The sequence below is a fragment of the Oryx dammah genome, unplaced genomic scaffold, assembly GCF_014754425.2.
Source record: "Oryx dammah isolate SB20612 unplaced genomic scaffold, SCBI_Odam_1.1 HiC_scaffold_8, whole genome shotgun sequence".
Lineage (NCBI taxonomy): Eukaryota > Metazoa > Chordata > Mammalia > Artiodactyla > Bovidae > Oryx > Oryx dammah.
Window position 1 is genome coordinate 1,553,833 of NW_024070192.1, and position 19,529 is coordinate 1,573,361.

The 19,529-nt window shown below is 56.7% G+C and overlaps 1 protein-coding gene across 3 annotated transcripts in view; it reads left to right on the forward strand.

Annotated features, from left to right (window-relative positions):
* The window catches only part of ARSG (arylsulfatase G), a 56,081-nt gene that overhangs the window by 27,088 nt on the left and 9,464 nt on the right, over window positions 1-19,529 (forward strand). For all 3 annotated transcript variants that reach the window (XR_005721712.1, XM_040244400.1, XM_040244401.1), the window contains exons 6-9: window positions 3,977-4,173; window positions 5,092-5,172; window positions 14,299-14,407; window positions 18,890-19,010. Coding sequence is in view for 2 of the 3 variants with exons in the window: in XM_040244400.1 (XP_040100334.1) it covers window positions 3,977-4,173; window positions 5,092-5,172; window positions 14,299-14,407; window positions 18,890-19,010 (508 nt within the window). In the remaining variant the exon portion in view is untranslated. The remainder of the gene's footprint in view (window positions 1-3,976; window positions 4,174-5,091; window positions 5,173-14,298; window positions 14,408-18,889; window positions 19,011-19,529) is intronic.

Genomic DNA, 19,529 nt, shown 5'->3' on the forward strand with positions numbered 1-19,529 from the left:
ATTGAACCTGGGCCCCCTGCATTGGGAAGGTGAAGTCTTATCCCCCGGACCGCCTGGGAAGTCCCGAGAATCGTTTCTCGTGTCTCCCAGCTTCTGGCAGCTGTTGACATTTCTTGGCTCTGGTTGCATCGTTCTGTTTGTTTGTTTTGCCACACCAAGGGCCTTGCAGGATCTTAGTTCCCCTACTAGGGATGGAACCCAGACCCTGGGCAGTGGAAATGTGGTGTGCTGACCACTGGACCACCAGGGAATTCCTGGCCCCTTCCTCCTGGTCTCTGCCTCTGTGGTCTTCTTGCCCTCTCCTCTTCTGCAGGCAAGGACCTGCGCCTGCCTCCCTCTTAGGAGGACACGTGTGATTATGTTTAGGCCCTACTGAGCTTCTCTGGTGGCTTAGACAGTAAAAAATCTGCCTGCAACGAGGGAGACCTGGGTTTGATCCCCTCATCAACAAGATCCCCTGGAGAAGGGAAAGGCTGCCCACTGCAGTCTTCTTGCCTGGAGAATCCCCATGGACAGAGGAGCCTGGCGGGCTACAGTCCATAGAGTTGCAAAGAGTCAGACATGACTGAAGTGACTAACACTTTCACACTTAGGGTCGACTAAGACAGTCTAAGAAAAGCCTCTGATCTCAAGACTCTTAGCTTCATTGCATCTTCAAAGTGCCCTTGGTCGTACAAGGTAACAGAGATTCTAGGAATTAGACCCTGGATATCTTTGGGGGCCGGTATTCAATGGGCCCGTTTCGCTTGATCACACCACCTGCTTGGGACCCAGATTCTAAGAGCAGCGCCTTAGGCTTTAGAGATGGCATCTTACGAGTTTTTCAGACCTTTCTGAGAAACACTGTTTTGCTGGCCTGCTTGTTTTTGTATTTTTCAGACGGTTGATATGAAGAGGGAAAAGCCCCTTCTCCCACCCGGGCGCTGTGTTGGCTTCCCAGTGCCCTGGGGCAGGCGGCCAGTCCGTGGCTTGTGGGGCCCGTCCCTCGCTGCGTTCGCAGTGGGGTCTCAGTGCTCCTGGGGGATTTGGGGGAGCAGCAGCTGGCTGAGGGCTGATGGAGGCCCTGAAGAGGGTGCGGTGCTGTTCGAACCAGTTAATTGACCAGTTGAAAGACAAGCACATCAGCAAACAAACTCTTTGTCATAGGAGAGAGGCCAAGCATTTGTGAGTTTATTAATTCGTTATCGAATGAAAAGTCACATGAATCCTGTTGGCTTTTAACTTGGTGGAGAATAATCCTCAGGCACCTGGTGTCTGTAGGACTTGACCTGTGAGGTCGCCCGTGGTTTCTGAAGAGTCAGCACACACCAGGCCCCATCTGTGTTCCTTTCTCCTCCGTGACCCCGACCCACCTGGACTTGTTTGTCAAAACCACTGGGTGGGGGGGGTCACTGGACTGTGGCTTCCTGCCCGTGCTCAGCAAGGGTCTCACCCCAGGACTTTGAACGTTTTTCCTTGGGTCTTTACTTGAATTTAGATTCCTGACCTAGCAGGAATGCTGAAGGCTGATTCTTTCTTGTTGTTTTTAAATGAAAGCATAATTTACAGTGTTGTGTTAATTTTCACTGTGTAGCAAAGTGACTCCGTTGTACATTCTTTTTTATATTCTTTTCCATTCTAGTTTATCACAGGATGTTGACTACAGTTCCCTGTAGTCATACGGAACCGTACAGTCATAGCTAATCAGCAGGACCTTCTTGTTTATTCACCTACTTATAATAACTTGTATCTGCTAATCCCCGAATCCCTGTCCTCCTTCTTCACCCCCAACCCTGCCAGCCTTGGCAACAACACGTCTGTTCTCTGTCTGTGAATCTGCTTCTGTTTCTTAGATAAGTTCATTTGTGTTATATTGTAGATTCCACATGTAAGAGATGTTCTTTGTTGTTCAGACGCTAAGTCACGTCTGACTCTTTGTGACCCCATGGACTGTACCTGCCAGGCTCCTCTGTCCATGGGATTCTCCAGGCAAGAATACTGGAGTGGGGTTGCCATTTCCTTCTCTGGGGGATCTTAAAGGCTCTCATTTATTCAGTGCTTACTCTGGGCAGTTAATCCTCACAGCTGTGCCAGCGAGGCTTGGCTCTCCCCACTGAGCTGACAGCCGAGGTTAAGTGAACGGCCCAGGGTCATCCATACACCTCTAGAAACTTTTCGTCTTCCCAAACTGAAACCCTGTCCCCATTAAACACCAGCTCCCTGTCTTCCCTTCCCCGCAGCCCCCGACAACCACCGTTCTGCTTCCTGTCTGTCTGAAGCTGGCCGTTCCGGGTACCTCCTGAGTGGAATCTGGCCAAGCCTGACCTTGGGCGATGGCTCATTTCACGTAGCATAAAGTCTGCAAGGCTCATCCCTTGAGCCTCTGCATTCGTGGAATTCTCCAGGCAAGCGTCCATGGAATTCTCCAGGCAAGCATACTGGAGTGGGCGCCATTTCTTTCTCCAGGGGATCTTCCGACCCCAGGGGTGGCACCCATTTCTCTTACGTCTCCTGCATTGGCAGCTGGGTTCTTTATCACTGGCGCAACCTGGGAAGCCATCTGTTTTATACATAGTATAAAAAAGAAATTGTTGATTAAAATGGGGAAGAGGAGGTCGGCATCCAGGATGTCTGTCCTTCAAAGAGAGCTGAGTCCACCCAGTCCCAATCGGGGGACCCCAGGAGTCGGGATGCAGGGGCTCTCCAGGTTTGAGGCAGAGCTGAGCCTGGGGGGACTCAGAGAATGTGACGAGGTGGGGGGTGTGAACCGAGGTGAGCCGGGAAAGCTCAGGCCCGTTTGAAAGTTAAGTGCCAGGTCCAGTTCAGTTCAGTCGCTCAGTTGTGTCCGACTCTTCGCGACCCCATGAACCGCAGCACGCCAGGCCTCCCTGTCCATCACCAACTCTCAGAGTTTACTGAAACTCATGTCCATCGCGTTGGTGACGCCATCCAACCATCTCATCCTCTGTCCCCTTCTCCTCCACCCTCAATCTTTCCCAGCATCAGGGTCTTTTCCAGTGAGTCAGTTCTTTGCATCAGGTGGCCAAAGTATTGGAGTTTCAGCTTCAGCATCAGTCCTTCCAATGAACACTCAGGACTGATCTCCTTTAGGATGGACTGGTTGGATCTCCTTGCAGTCCAAGGGACTCTCAAGAGTCTTCTCCATCACCACAGTTCAAAAGCATCGATTCTTCGGTGCTCAGCCTCCCTTATGGTCCAACTGGTGACAGAACAGCCACGCCTCTGTCCCTCTGAGAGCCTGCCTGAGGCCTCCCCGCCCCTCGACATGTCCTCTGAAAGCCCATCCCTCCATGGGCATGGGCTGTGGGAAGGGTTCCCCGAGGGCCCCTGCTGCTGCCCTTGACCCTGCCCCCGCCCGGGAATGCAGGTGGGGGTGGGCAGGAAGCAGAGCCCCCGAGGACCCTGCAGGATCAGCAGAGGGGCGGCCGGACGCCAGGCCTCCAGCAGGATTGTGGTCTGGACGTTCCTGGCTGTGTCCTTGGAATCCCCTGTGATCACCTTGACTTGTCCATTCACCCCCGAGAAAGGCCTGAGGCTGGGAATAGACGTGGTGGCCCTGGTGCGCTGACAGAGCAGATAAAGCCTGGAAGCATGTGTGTGCTGGGCGTTAGCATGAGCAGCTCAGGGCTGGCACACTGCTCCCAGCCGGCTCTGGGTCTGAACCCGAATGCGGTTGCTTACGAACCTCGGGTCTGTCTCTCAGTCTCCCTGAGCCCCTGACACTTCATCTGGAAAAGGGAACTTGGGCGTTCTCACGAGGGTGAATTCAGACTCCGTGAGTCAGTTTTGCAATGTGTTAAAGGGCGGTTACGATGACGACAGTGACTCGCAGACTCTCACCCGCTAACCAGGTCACGTGCGCGTTGTCTTTGTAGGTTGTGGACAGGTGTGTGCTTCCTGGGCCGCAGGGGTTCCGGGCTCTCCGCTGGGCCCCGGGGCCCTTCTGGGGGGTCATGGTCCGGCTCTCTCATTTCAGCACCAGCGGGAGACCCTTCCTGCTGTATGTGGGCCTGGCCCACATGCACGTGCCCCTGACCAGGATGCCGCCATCAGCAGGATCCAGGGGTCAACGGCCGTATAGCGCGGGCCTGCAGGAGATGGACCACCTTGTGGGCCGGATCAAGGACACAGTTGACCTCGCGGGGAAAAACAACACGTTCCTCTGGTTTACAGGTGAATAGAAAACCACAACCAGCCTCCCTCGGGTCTAATGGGTAACGCTGCACGCACCCCAGAGGAGCAGCGTCTCAGCAAGTGAGCCTCTGCCCTGAGCGTGGGGCCCCACTGGTGTTCACGGGCCTGTGTGTGTGGGTCCCCGAGGCCGCACCCCCAGACAGGCTTGCACGGAGAGCTCGGTTCCCCTGCTGCCCCTTGGGTGCTGGCCAGCGTCACCTGGGTACTGCTCCTAATTGTTAACGAGAGACTGACATCACGGGCCTGTGTCCCCCGGGCAGTCCTTGAAAGCCCGCTTCAGTGCCCTCCCCAGCCCAGACGTTACCACCGGGCACAGCGCACATCTCCTGGCTGATCAGGCCTGCACGGTGGGCTGTTTCGAGGACCCACTCAGGAACGGTGGGTTGGGGATCCCTGTCTGGCGTGAGGGCTGTGGACACTGGTGTTTGAACCTCTGCGTTGGGAAAGTTCCGTTAGCCCCTCTGAGCCCCTCTTTCCTCCTTGGCAGTGATGTGTGGGAGGCACCGGGTCATCACAGGTGCTCAGGAAGGAGTTGCTGGGGACAGTGGTTAGGACTCCACACTCCCAATGTAGGGAGTCAGGGAACTAAGCCCCCACAGGCTGTGTGGCCAAACCAGAAACAGCGAACAGGTGCTGAGTTGACGCTGGTAAGGGGCCTGCTGAGTCCACAGCCAGAAGCCAGAGCTCCACCGTGGGGCGAGCTCGGGGCGGGGACAGCCCACGTCTCTGCGGGCCGTGGGAAGCAGACGCCTTCCCCCAAAAGGTGGTCCTCCAAGTTTGCGGTCGCACTTGTTTTCACAAGTCCTTTCTCCAGTCGGTGCTGGGACAGGGGTGTGGGGCCACGGTTGGCAGTGTCCTGGAGTGCCCTGACTCTGTGTTGCCTTTCTTGGTTTCTAGGGGACAATGGCCCGTGGGCTCAGAAGTGCGAACTGGCTGGGAGTGTGGGGCCCTTCACCGGATCGTGGCAAGCTCGTCAAGGTATGGTCTCCACCGGGGGTGGGGACAAGAGACACAGCCTCTGGGGGGACCGATTTCTCTCCTGGCCTTGGGGCATCTTTGTGACACAGGAATAGATTACTCACAGCCACCAGCTCCCAGAAAAGAAACAGTTTGGGGCGGAGAAAGTTGGTGTGCGTTGGGTCATCCCTTCCTTTCCTCCAGGGCGTCAGCCCTGCCTCCAGAGGCCAGGCTGAGGACTGTCCAGCAAACATGCCTGCCTTTGTCTTCATCCTGCGACCTTGCTCTTCCCTCTTGCTTTCTTTTCTTTCCTTGTTCACAGTCATCCCTTCCTCCATGATCCGCACTGCCTGTTTATTTAAACATCCTTCACTCTCAGCTCAGCACCCATTTGCTCCGGGATGGTCTCCTCACAGGGACCTCACCCTCTGAAAGGCAGTCCTGCGGGGGATAATTCGACAGTACGGCTTAAACAATATGCATGACTGATGGTGCTTTAATTCCTCCTTAAAGAATTTGTTTTCAAGAAATAGCCAAGTGCACAATGATGTATGTAAAACAATGCTCATTGCTGTAGATTTAAACAAGCAAACACATAACCCAAGTGTCCAGCAAGACAGGAGTGCTCCAAGAAATTATGGTACGTGCATCTCAAGAAACATGCGGGAACCACTGAAAACGGTGCCTATGACTCACCTGGAAACAGTTACATAAAATACTTTCCAGTGAATAATGCAGGTCACAAAACCATATGTAAAGTATGATCTTATTGTATAATAATAAGTATATGTGGTCTCAGGAAAGTCTTGACAGAGGCAACAAAAAGTGAGGCAGTGGTTTCCTCTGGGTGGTGGAGGAAAGGTTTTTAAAAAGTAATTTTCTGCGTTTGCTTATTTCTGTCTGTGCTGGGTCTTCGTTGCTGAGCAGGCTTTCTCTGGCTGCAGTGCGTGACCTTCTCACCGCTGGCTTCTCTTGTTGCAGAGTGTGGGCTCCAAGTCACATGGGCTCTAGAGCGCAGATTGGGTAGTTGGGACGCACGGGCTCCGTTGCTCCAAGGCCTGTGGGATCTTCCTGGACCAGGGATCGAACCTGTGTCTCCTGCATTGGCAGGAAGATTCTTTCCCGCTGAGCCACCTGGGAAGGTCAAGGAAGGGTTTAAGTGTAGTTTTCCCTACCTTCATTTGTCAAATAAATTGGGATTATTTTATAATACCAAATATAATGTTTATTAATATTAATATATTATTTTATAATAAATATACTTTATAAAATTAAAAATTATAAAATTTTAGAAAGTATCTGTGTCCAAGGGGTTCAGAGGTGGGCTTGGCAAGATTATCCTCTGGGGCTGGGTTCGCCCTGTTGTCCTCCTGGCTGGCTGGCCTGACCCGTGGCCCCCAGCTGTCTCCAGGTCAGAGGACATAAACCCCCTTTCACATTAGTCTGGCAAGAAGTTCATAGCTACCTAGAAGCTGGAACATCCCTGTGTCCCATGACCAGTGGTGAGAAGGAAAGGCTTTCATCTGGCGTCCCTGGCTCAGATCCCTTGAGAACTTTACAGGTGAGTGGCTGCTGGACGCTCACCGTGCCTCCTGTCTGGACACAAGTGATGGGAGTCAGGAGAACTGGGTGCCGCCTCCTGCAACCTGTGCAGTGACCAGGCGCCTTCATGCATGAGCCGCGTTGGCCCTGCCTGTTCAAGAGTGCTGGACAGCTGGACCAGGAAGAGATGCCACACCCAGCCTGGTGGAAATGGGGCCGGTAGCTGCAGCCATGGTGTGTGTGTTAGTCGCTCAGTCGTGTCTGGCTCTGCCACCCCATGGCCTGTAGCCCGCCGGGCTCCTCTGTCCATCGGATTCTCCAGGCAAGAACACTGCGGTGGGTTGCTGTTTCCTTCTCCAGCAGGTCTTCCTGACCCGGGGTTTGAACCCAGGCCTCCTACGCTGCAGGCAGATTCTTTAATCTGCAGCCGTCACCTAGAGAAATACGGTGCCAGCCAGAGTGGCTTTCTGCACTCACTGGTTGCAGTTCCTCCTCTCTGCGCCTGGCCAGCCCTCGGGCCAGGTTCCAGCCTCAGTACTCAGTTAGAGGGGCCTGGGATCACTTTTACTCTCCAGGGTGAAAATTCTGAAGGCATGGAGGCCAAGGTTGAGGGGACACAACTGTCAGGAGGGGGCCCCTCTCTGGGGAGCTTTCTGTTCCCTAAGAAGGTGACCTCTGACCTCCTATCTGAGGATCTGTCTCATCTTGTCTCTTAGGAGGCAGTTGTAAACTAGTGAACCGGGCTTGCAAATATGCGGTAGGGAAGAGAGAGGAGGAACTCATAAACGCAAAGAGAAGAGACACGAGCGTCCAGTGCAGTGCAGAACGGACCCGGAATCATCATTAGAGCAAGCTGCGCGGCTAAGTCACTTCAGCCGTGTGGGCTCCTTGTGACCCCATGGGCTGTAGCCTGCCAGGCCCCTCTGTCCATGGGATTCTCCAGGCAAGAGCACTGGCGTGGGGTGCCATGTCTTCCTGCAATCAAACCCACGTCTGCTGCACTGGCTGGCGAGTTCTGACCACTGAGCCGCCAGGGGGTGTCCGCCTGTCCGTGAATGGATGGGGAAGACGCGGTGTGTATGGATATGTACACTGCCCGGCACTTGAGCGTGCGGCGGGGCCGGGCGCCTCTGCTTTTCTTGGGGGTCACACAGGCGCCCCTGGCCGCGGGCTGAGCTCTGTCCCGACCTCGACCTCCGCATCGGCTCCCCGCCACCCTGGCGGCAGCTGTCTCCCTGCCGTTTGCCCGGGACGCTGTCGGGGGTCCGGGGGGCCGGGCAGGGCCCAGAGGAGGGGGCGTGGCCGGGGCCCCGCTGGGCAGGTCTTCAGGCGGGTGCCTGTGTGTCCTGCTGGGAGCGGGCCCGGCCCGAGGGTCAATGAAACCGAGAAGAGGGGCCATGTTTTCACAACGGAGCGGGACAAACAGTACCCAGAGCGCCGCTCCGCTCCCCCCGCGCCGCCAGCCCGGACGGCAGGCCACGCGCTGGCGCCCCCTCCCCATCCTCCCTTCCTCTCCTGGCCCGGGCGGTGCTCAGCTGATGGGATGAGGCAGCGTCTCCTGGAGCGGCGTTTCATCCCGTGCTGGGCGAGGACGCTCCGCGGGGCTTGGCCGGCACCCGGCGGGGGTGCGAGGCCGAGCCGGGGTAGGGGGCACCGCTGGGCGGCCTGGCCTTCCCCCAGGCGGAGGGGCCCGGGGCGCGGGCGGCCGCTGAGGCCCACCCCCCCACCCCGCCCTGCGGCCCAGCAGCGGCCCTCCCCGCTCCAGACCTATTTCCTCTTCGGGACAGAACCAGGACCCTGTGTGTCCCCTAACGGACGGCTCCGCTGTCTGGAGAATCTTGCCTTGTTTTATTTGAAGAGCAGAGCGGTTCCTTCCTCCCCTGGTGATGAGGAAACATGCTGTTGAGTTTGGCATCCTCCCCTTCTGGGAGACCTTGGTGTAAGGCGATGCTACCAGGCGGTTACATAACCTTTCCCACTGGGAAGCCGGCTCTGCGGCTCGGCTGTCTGTCCAGCTGGGGGTGCAGGGGGGAGCGGACAGGGGTCGGGGGGGACGGACAGGGGTCAGAGGAGGTGCAGGGGGGCAGACAGGGGTCAGAGGGGGTGGGGGGGCCAGACGGGGGTCAGGGGTGTGTGGAGGGGCAGACAGGGGTCAGGGGTGTGCGGTGGGGAAGATGCTGGCAGCCGGCCCCGCTGGGGGCAGGGTCCGCTGATGGGACCGGTGGGAGTCAAGTGATGTCTCCTTTCGGGCCACCAGCCACCAGGCTTGGAATGCCCCCACCCCGCCCACAGCCACCCAGGCCAGCTGGAGTCCTTGGCCCCACCAGAGGCCTGGCTTCCGTGTGTTTCTAGAAAACTAGTGTGTGAGCTCTGGGCATCCTTGGCAAAGGCACATATTTATATTTAGAAACGAAGCCTGCTTCTTTAGAAGGTTATAGAATGTGGACTCCTCAGAACAGGCGCGTCCTTCTGCCCCGAGACACTCATATAACGGCTTGCGGGGCCAAGCAGGTAGTTCGAATGGACACACGCTTGTTTTCGTCCGTTGTGGACAGGACTAGGGACTCGTTCAGTGGGACAGAGGGCTCTTGTCTAATGACGTTCAGACTCAGTTTACACACAAAGTCCGCTTCGCGCCAGAGCACATTGTCAGAGGCCTGAGTCCAGTGCACGGGCCGCCAGGGGCAGCTTCGGCCCGCTGCTGTCTGTGCGGGGTTCTGTTGTGCCTTTGTTTTGTTTGGGTTTCTTCGGACCGCATTTGTCGCACTCCCGTGGCAGGCACCGTGCCTGAGGGCCTTGCTCAGAACTTTACAGACATTGTCTGATGTCAGCTTTCCAGCGTCCCATGAGACCAGTACAGTCACTTTCCCCCTTCACGACTGAGAAGGAGGGGGCAGAGGGACGTTAAGATTTCTGCCTGGGCGTCCCTGGCGGCCCAGCAGTTAAGGCTCTGCACTTGGGATACCGGGGCCATGGGTTCGATCCCTGGTGGGAGAACTCAGATCCCACCTGCTGCCCGAGGTCTCACAGCGAGAAGGCCCTCTCCTGGTTACCTTACTGCTTTTTCTCAGCCTCTGGTCCCCAGATGCTGCTGTCAGAGTGACCTGGAATGACAGCCCCACCCGAGACTTACAAAACCAGCATCTCCAGGGGTCCTTTGGCGGCTCTGTGTGCTGACAGGCTTGCCAGCCTCTGTGAGCAGCCCCGCCCTTCTGACTCAGGGAGCCCTGGCGTTTGGGAGGGACCCTTTCTGGGAAGCGCCCGTGTGTCTGAACGTGGACCATGGTGGGGCTTCCTCCACGCATCACGGAGCAGCCTCTCCTTGCACAGCCAGGGAGGAGGAAGTAAGCACACTCATGAATCATGCTTCTGTTCATGCTTTGGTTGCTGAGCTAAATATTTATTGCTTTAAGTAAGAGGTTCAGCCTTAATTAGAGTCATAACTAACCAGAAGTGCATCGAAATGCATTCTCATGGCTGTCAAACGTGGTTTCTCAGCAGAAAGCCAAATTCGACAGATGCTTTGGATATGCCAGTGTGACTTGTCCAAGGGTGAAGGTTGCTGTCCACGAAGAAAGAGCTTTTGAAAGTAAAAACTGCACATCTTACTTTATGGGCTAGACTCAACTGTTGTTCTTACTCACTGTAACGGAGAAGGTCACATTTGTTCTCCAGGGCGTAAAGGCGTAAAGGCGCAGGCCACATGAAACCTGTCATTAGACACACGCTATGTTTAGTTTTGAGATGTATCATGTCCCCTTTCTTACTGCCCTGGAACTGGCGCGCTCTACGTGAACTCACCAGGAGAGCTTTACAGGGCTTTCCTGGTGTCTGGACCCCAGCTCAGGTCAATTAACTCACAATTTCTGGGAAATGGACCTTTGCATGAGTATTTCTCCAAAGCTCCCCTAGTGACTCGAGTCTGCATACAGGGATGGGAACCACAGTCCTAGAAGGTCCTAGAAGTTCTTAATGACTAAGGGAGCCGGCCATGTAGTCAGCCTTGGACTCAGATCCTGACCAGACTGTTTCCTTGCTGTGTGACCTTGGGCAAATTGTTTAACCTCTCTGAGCTTTGACTTCTGCATCTGAAAAGTGAAGTGTCACAGTGCTCAGCTCACAAAGCTGTCCTAAGGGTTAAGGGAGGTACTTCAGGGAAGTGCTCAGCACTGCGGGCAGGTACACTCAACTTGGTGCTTGGGAGAGGCTCAGTTAATTGGAGAAATTACTGTCACTAGTGTATGTGTGCCAAGTCGCTTCCGTCATCTCCAACTCTGCGACCCCATGGACTGCAGCCTGCCGGGCTCCTCTGTCCATGGGATTCTCCAGGCAAGAACACTGGAGCGGGTTGCCAGGCCCTCCTCCAGGGGACCTTCCCAACCCGGGGACCGAACCCGCGTCTCCTGTGTCTCCTGCATCGGCAGGCGGGTTCCTGACCACTAGCGACACTGTTACTGTGTTAAATGCAAGATGAGGGCCCATTAGCAGAAGCAGGTGTGGCTGGAGAGTATCGGGGCCCGGGGCTGGCTATCGTGGATTTCCGTGTTGGCTGGTGCAGATAAAGCGCAGCACACACTGGCAGGGGTTTCTGATCTTCAGATGCTTGGCTATCAGGCATCAGCCCTGGGGACCCACCGACAGTGCCAGTCAGACCTTTCAAAGTCGGTTCCCCGCTGGCAGTGCTGACAAGATACTGGGTACTGGAATCTGGAGCGAGAAGATGTGGGGTGTGTATACATATATATTTATAATTGCTCACCCACACTCTGGACTCTTGAGATAAATTCCTTTCAAGTACAGGGCTTGTGGGCATGGCTGGAATGTATCAGTGTGTCTTTCTGGTAAAGCCAGAAGCTGGGCCACAGACAGGTATCAGCAGGCCAGTGTTCAAAACATAGATGGGAGGTTGCCCCCACGCCCCAGCAAGCGTCCATACCAAGAGGCCCCTCCCAGCCAGCCTCCTCCTCTCTTGTACTGATTCCTCATCTTTGCAGGTGGCTGTCCGCTCTGTTGGTGTGTACATGTTTGAGAACTGGCCGAATCCCTCCTCACCTCTCCAGCTTTCAACTCTCTGCTGAAATAAGGCAAACACATCGACATATTTTTCTCTGAAAAAGAAGAAGGGAAGTTAATCATCTGAAAAAGAAGATTATGGCAGATGAGCAGAACCCCTAGTGGCGAGGGCCAGTTAGTAGATTTACTAGTTACAGGCCAGGGTGTGTGTGTGTGTGTGTGTGGTCGTGTCTGACTCTTTGCTGCCCCGTGGCTGTAGCTAGTCTCCTCTGTCCATGGGATTCTCCAGGTGAGAATACTGGAGAGGGTTGCCACGCCCTCCTCCCGGGGGTCTTCCCGACCCAGGGACCGAAACCATGCCTCCCGCATCTCTTGCATTGGCAGGCGGGTTCTTTACCACTAGTGCTGCCTGGGAAGCCCGGAGCCAGGGTACCCTCTGGAAATATCTTGGAGGCAGAGATGCAACTCTGGTGCTGACCCTGGTGCCCACAGTTGCATCACGGTGCAAATCCCCAGCATGGGCCTTCTGGTTGACCCGCAGAACCATTGACTGGTTTCTTGGAATTGAAGCCTTCACTTTTCCTTAGCATCTGGCCTCAGAGGCTAAGCAAGTTCATCGGGATACTGTGTTCCATGGACTTGCAAATAAATGGACTCCATATTCTCACCCACCTATTTCCCAAGCGTCCCTAGAAACGCCCCTCATGGGTGGGGGGTGAATGTGTGTAGGGCTTGCGCGCGTGCGATGCTCCCACCCTCTCTTGGCCCAGGGCAGAGGCATCAGTCATGCATTCCGCAGCCACGTGGGAGTGTGATTTACATCCCAGCAGCACCGGGTTCTCTGCTGCTTGTGCGTGAAGAACGGGAGGGGGCTCTGGGCCCTTCTGGGCAGCAGGACTCTGGATGGCGACCAGGTGCTCAAGACATCCCAGGCCAGGCCACAGAGTTTCCCACCCGGCCCACCTGGCTCTGAGAGCCCCACACCCTACCCAGGAACCGTCCACATGGACGCAAGTTGGTGTGTGTTTCGTTTCTTACTTCAACACTTGGGGGGACTCCAGAGCTGGTTATGAGAAAATTCCAAGAATGCTGGGCACTTCCGGTGTTGGGAGCTGGCCCAGGACTTCAAAGGTTGCCTTCGCTGCGGGGTGGGCGCTGCAGAGCGCCAGCAGCCTGGTCTGCTCCCCCCACCCCTGTTCACGGCAGCCAAACATAAGGCCGTCGCATGACCGCGGCCTGTGTGAGGCACACACAGCCTTCGCCTTGGAAGGCCTCTGACACGCTAACTGTGTGGAATTCCTGGCTCAGCCGGGCTGAAGTCGGGGCGTGTGTGGGAGTGGTGGGGATGGTCATGGCTAATTCAACGCGACGTGTATTCAGGATGTTTCCATAAGGCATGACCTCATCCCTTCCAGCCCGCTGGTCACCGTTACACTGCTGGTCACTTTGACTCGGTAGTTACAAAAAGAATTCCTTTAATTACCCAGTGGAAATTCGTAGATTGCACATAGATTGTTCTTACCTCCCTGAAAGAGGTAAGAGGTCAGAGCTATTATGAATGCTGTCTCCACAACATTGGAACAACTCATTCATTCAAAAATAAAGGCAGACAAAAGGGGGGTAAAAAGTGAGGCAAAGGGAAAACACAGCAAAATGTATGCCAGGTCAGTTGTTGGCATCAGACAGATCAAATAGCTGGGGGAGAATTTCTGCCTTTAGTCAAATAATTTTATTTCCCATCCTCAACATGACCTGTAGGGAGACACATTCGTTCATGTTTGTTTGACAGGGATTTGTTGAGCGCCTACTATGTCTCACCTGTGTTCCCCGGTGCCTCGGAGGTTAAAGTGTCTGCCTACAATGCGGGAGACCCGGGTTCGATCCCTGGGTCGGGCAGACCCCCTGGAGAAGGAAATGGCAACCCACTCCAGTAGTCTTGCCTGGAGAATCCCATGGACAGAGGAGCCTGGTGGTCTACAGTCCACGGGGTCGCAAAGAGTCAGACACGACTAAGTGACTTCACCTTCTTTCTCTTTGCTGTGTCTCAGGTGGACACGATGTTTGCTGGGTCGTGCTGTGCAGGTACTTGGGAAACCAGTCAGTAAAGAAGCCAGGCAAGCTGATGGTCGTGAGTGGAGTGAGGGAATTAGGTGACGTGATTCCATAATGAGGGACAGAGGCAGCGATTTACACCTTTATCCAGTAAAATAAAAGCACGTATTGAAGGAGACTGGACTCTCCAGGTGGCTCAGTGAGTGAAGGGTCTGCCTGCCAACGCAGGAGACGTGGGTTTGATCCCTGGGTCAGGGAGGTCCCCTGGAGAAGGAAGTGGCCACCCACTCCAGTGATCTTGCCTGGAGAATCCCATGCACCAAGGAGCTTGGCGGGCTACAGTCCATGGGGTTGCAAGAGTCGGATGCAACTAAGTGACTGAACATACACACACACATCGAAAGAGACTAACTAGGTGAATAAAAATGGCTGATTACCAAGGGCAGTCGGGCCTTTGCTGGAAGTATTGGGAGCTCTCAGAGCACCACCGTCAGGAAGGACTGCTCTTCCCAGAGAACCGACTGCTTGCTTGTCTTGCAGGGGGAAGTCCCGCCAAGCAGACCACCTGGGAAGGAGGGCACCGTGTCCCGGCCCTGGCTTACTGGCCCGGCAGGGTCCCCGTCAATGTCACCAGCGCAGCTCTGCTGAGGTATGACCCCTCCAGTTTCCTTGAGATGCAAGGAGAAGGCGTGTGCTTGGGTGGCTGGAGACCTCCCCGTCGCCGACCCTGGGCAGGCGTCCACAGGGCCTTCCCAGACTCAGACCGCAGCTGCGCGGAGCTGCCTGCAGGCCAGCCTGAGAGCCCCTTAAAGCAGGAGCACAGGGGGCTCTACAGGCCCTCCTCTGGGGAGACCGTCTCTGGGAGGAGGGCGCCGGGTGGGCTGCACGGCCATCAACACTGGTTGCAGTGGTGTCTGCAGGAGCGTCATCACCACTTTCGGCTTGGGCTAAGCTTCCCTGGTGGCTCAGACGGGAAGGAATCTGTGTGCAATGCGGGAGACCTGGGTTCAATCCCTGGGTCAGGAAGATCCTCTGGAGAAGGAAATGGCCCCCACTCCAGTATTCTTGCCTAGAGAATCCCGTGGACAGAGGAGCCTGGCGGGCTAAGGTCCATGGGGTCGCAAATAGTCGGACACGACTGAAATGACTTAGCATACACTCACACCAGCTGGTGGTGGGGAGCAGGGGAGAACAGATCACTGAACCCCGATGATTCCCCCCTTGGGGGTAGGGCAGGTGTCCGAGGGGGGTCACTCAGACTGATGTCCCTGAGAGAGGGGTCTAGGCATTCACGTGCCCTGGAGGGGAGAGAGGGAAGGAGGGGCCCCCTGGCTGGGGAGGAAAGGCTGAATCCTTGGCTGAGGACCTTCTTCCTGCCTCTGCCTAAGAAGCTCCAAAAAGAAGCGCCCCTTTCTTCGCAGGACAACTGTCGGCGTGATCCCATGTCAGATCACGCCGATGTCCTTATCGAGGCCACGTCCCGGCACAGAGCTCGGCCATGGTGAACATCCTGACCGCAACGCCACGCGGTCCTGACTCCTAACTAGGGGGGCGTCCTCCTCGTGGTCTGCCCCATGGGCAGGGGTGCCCAGGTGCTTGCTCACACACTCAGAGGCTTTGTTCTGGTTAAAGACTAATTTTCTAGTTCCGAAGGTCCTTCGCCGTTAGCCAGCTGGGTTCTAGACTAGAGAACGCAGCCCAGAGGAGGAGCGCACGTCTCACAGGTGTCCTCCAGCTTCCCGGGGGGAGGGATGGGTGGGGGTCGCTGAAGCCAGGGGTCGGAAGGGTAACCAGCTGTGATGCCAGAGCAGCAGGTGGCCAGGCCCTGTCCCTGGCACCATCTGGGCCCCCAGGAGCCCGCGGTCAGCCTAGTACCGTTGGGGAGGGGGCTGCCCAGTAGGTATGACACAGTAACTTGGGCTGGAGTTTGTGACATCAGGAGGCCGGGAAGTGGGCCAGGCAGGCTGCTTTTCCTGGGCTTGACTCGCTGCAGTCAGGCCAGGGGTTCACGGGCTGGGCTGGACGGGTGACGTCAGCTGCGGGTGACGTCACCAGGAGCCAAGCACGCTGTTGTCAGTTGAGAAGGGCATCTGTGCCTTCCGTCGGTCTCCGTGCCGTGATGGAGCAACATCCCTGTGCTCGTTATTTCAGGCTTCAGAGGCGACAGCTGGCTCAGGGGCTTGCTGGTGCGTGTCCCATGGAAGCCTGTCTTGGGGACCTCCCTGGAGGTCCAGTGGTTAAGCCTTTGCCTTCCAATGAAGGCGGCGCAGGTTCGATCTGTGGTCGGGGAGCTGGGATCCCCCGCGCCCAAAACCAAAGCATAAAACTCTTCAATGAAGATGGATCGTTGTATCCAGTATGGATCAGGCATGGCTCCAGGGACCAGATGTTGGAACAGGCTCATCAGAGTGATGGAGAAGGAAATGGCAAACCACTTCAGTATTCTTGCCTGGAGAACCCCAGGGACAGAGGTCCTGGTGGGCTGCAGTCTGTGGGATAGCACAGAGTCGGACACGACCAATGCGACTTAGCAGCAGCATCAGACCGATAGCTCCTGCTGTTTTGGAGCCGATGTCCCTTCGGGAGGGCGGGGCTTGGCAGCACACGCCGAAAGGGCCCTGTGGTCTGACTCTAAAGCCCCGAAGTAGGGTATCTCGACCTTGGCACTGTTGATATTTTGGGCCGGACTGTTCTCTATGGTGGAGGGTGTCTCAGGCGTTTGAGGATGTTCGCTAGAATCCCTGGTCTCTAGATGCCAACGGCTGCCCCAGCCCCAGCTGTGACAACTGGGACGTCCCGTGGCAGCTCCACGAGTCCCCTGCAAGGACAGACTCGTGCCGGTTGAGTCAGAGCTCTCGTGTGATGCCCTGGGTTGTGTGCAGAAAGGGGTGTGTCTGCTCACACCTGAGCTGGGAGCCACGTCTCTGTCCGGAACCGAGGACCACTCTTGTGGGGACTCCTGGGCCAAGTCCACAGCGACGATCGGGGCAGAAAGGACGTGAAATAACCTCATGTGAAAAACAGCTAAGGAGAGCGGATAGTCCCCCAGGTGAGGGGAGTGCAGCTGTCTCCCCAGATCGGAAAGGCAGGCCGATGTGTGCGGGGGGCACGGCTGTCTCAAGGCAGAGGGTCCGGAAGAAGAAGCCACAAGCAGGCTGTGCCCTTCAGGGGGTCCTGTGGGCTAGGCGCCACCCTCCCCGGCAAGGCCCAGCCACACTCCCCTTTCAAGATTCTGTCCCTGTTGCTGTGTCTGGCAGTAGGCTCCGGGGGGATGGGTGGTCCTGACGACCCCGCTCCGGGCTATGTTCTGCTCGGTCATGGACGTGCGTGCTTCGGTGTTGGGTTTTCCTGGCGCTCTGGGAACTCTCTGCTCCCTGGAAGGTGCTGATGGAACTGCTGGTCTCCCAGAGGGACCTGGAGGTGCTGGGGGAGCCCCCCCACAGGACCTGGGCCAGGAAGGGGGGCACCTAGATTCCCCCGGGGGTAACGTGAGCGAACCCCATGCGGGAAGGATGGCAACTAAGAGAGGCTGAAGAGCATGCTCCCCACGCCCTGGGCTGGTTCCCGCTTCTCCGCAGTTCAGAGGGGGTTCTGCCGGCCCCTCCCTCGCTCCAGACCCAGAGTTCAGGCCCGTGCACCCCAACTGATCCTCCAGAGCCTCCACTTCTCACTGCCTGCCTGCAGATCACACCTGCCCCGAGGTCATGTCCTCACTTCTAGGAAGCAGCCTCCCATGTCCCCTCCCTCACCCCCGCCCCACCCCAGCTCTGGACTGGCTTCTGGACTGCTCTGTCCTCCATGAGGGCTTGCTGCTCTTCCTGCCTCTGCACATGGGTAGGGTGCCAGCTCCTGGAAGGGCATCGCGGGAGATAAGCTGCCGGCCCCGTGGACTCTGGAGGCCAAAGGGAGAGCAGAGACCTCTGTTCCAAGTCAAGGGGGAGGGTCTGCTGTGGGCGGAGCCCTGGGCCAGGGGAGGGGAGCGATGGTCTGCGAGGTCCCTTCTGAGAGCCATTCCTGGAGGGTGAGGCTCCCCCCCAGACCCTGGACTGGGGAAGCCAGAGCCCATCCTCTCCCAGGGACGTCCAGCCTCATGTGGACTCTTGGTGGGCCTGGCCCTCAGATTCATAGCTCTGTTCCTGCTGGAACTTTTTTTTCCTGACCAGAATGCAGGAGGGGGATGTGCCCTGGTGTGGAGGCAAATGGTAGCACGTGACTTAAGAGGAGATCAGACTAGGGAGACCCGCCGTTGTGGCTGCCTGCGGGTGGAGGGGCCGTGGGCGCGGTGCTCGTTCACGTCACTGGGCGGTACCTTTTCTCCCGCCCTCAGCGCAGACCAGGGCTTCCCAGGTGGCCCACGCGGGAAAGAAGCCGCCTGCGAGATGCAAGAGACGTGGGTTCGATTCCTGAGTCAGGAAGATCTTCTGGAGGAGGAAATGGCAGCCCGCTCCAGTATTCTTGCCTGGGAAATCCCATGGTGGACAGAGGAGCCTGGCGGGCTACAGTCCGTGGGGTCGAAAATAGTCCAACACGACTGAGCACCTCGCCCCGCCCCCAAACATGGACTCGTTTGTAAAAGGAATAAAAGGGCTGAATGAAAGGGGATGGCATGGATCACCCATGACCACGTTCTAAACACAAGCGAGCTGTTTGCAGCATGGAGACCCAGGGAGGGAAATGAAGGGCTCTTCCCCTGCAGATGCTGGTCACACACTGCTCCCGCTCGGCGGGCGGTGGTGGCCTAGGCGGTGACAGGTAGAGCCTCTTAGTTCTCTTTTTATTTATTTTTAAAAATGAATTTTTATCGGAGTCTAATATTGTGTCAGTTTCTGCCGTACAGCAAAGTGAGCGTTATACACACACATCGGTTCGGTTCAGTTCCGCCGCTCAGTCGTGTCTGACTCTGCGACCCCGTGGACTGCAGCAGCCAGGCTCCTCTGTCCATGGGACTCTCCAGGCAAGAACACTGGAGCGGGTTGCTGTTGCCTCCTCCAGGGGATCTTCCTGACCCAGGGATGGAACCCCGGGCAGAGAGACGGCCCGTGCTGGGGGCCGTCCAGGTGGGTCTTGCCCCAGGATGACCAGGGAGAGGGCCTGGGGACACTGACGCTGACTCCGCCTGGCCTTCCCGCAGCGTGCTGGACGTCTTCCCCACCGTGCTGGCCCTGGCTGGGGCCCCCCTGCCCGGAGGCCGACGCTTTGATGGTCTGGACGTCTCGCAGGTGCTGTTCGGCCGGGCGCAGACGGGACACAGGGTGAGTGGAGGAGGTGCTTGTCCTCCTGGGCTCGTCCGGAGGCTGGCCTGCCGCCCCCATCCAGGTCTGCCGGCTTGTGTGCAGACAGACCGGTCCTCAGAGGATGCCCACCAGTGGCCGCTGGAGGTTCAGCGTGCCAGACCCCGAGGAGGGGCACTCCTTTGAGAGGAAGCTCTTTCCACTCCCTGCTCTGCTTCCTGAGTCAATCCAGCTCATCACCCAGATTTCCAGGCAGCAGTCTGGCCTAGGGCGGGTTCCTTATTCCCTGTAACAAATGATTTTTTTTTCCTCACCATCATCTAATTTTCTGACATGACGTAGGCAGAAGGCACAGGTTTTAGCTGATGGGATGTGTGAGCAGTGTCTATTATGGGGCTCCCTGCCTCCCCACTCCGCTGACCCCGCCAGAACGAAAGCTCCCCAAGGGCAGGAATCTCAGCGTGGAATTCTCAGTACACTGAACACGGGGTCTGGCACCCAGCCAGCATGCAACGAATGAGAATTGAGTGAATGACTGGA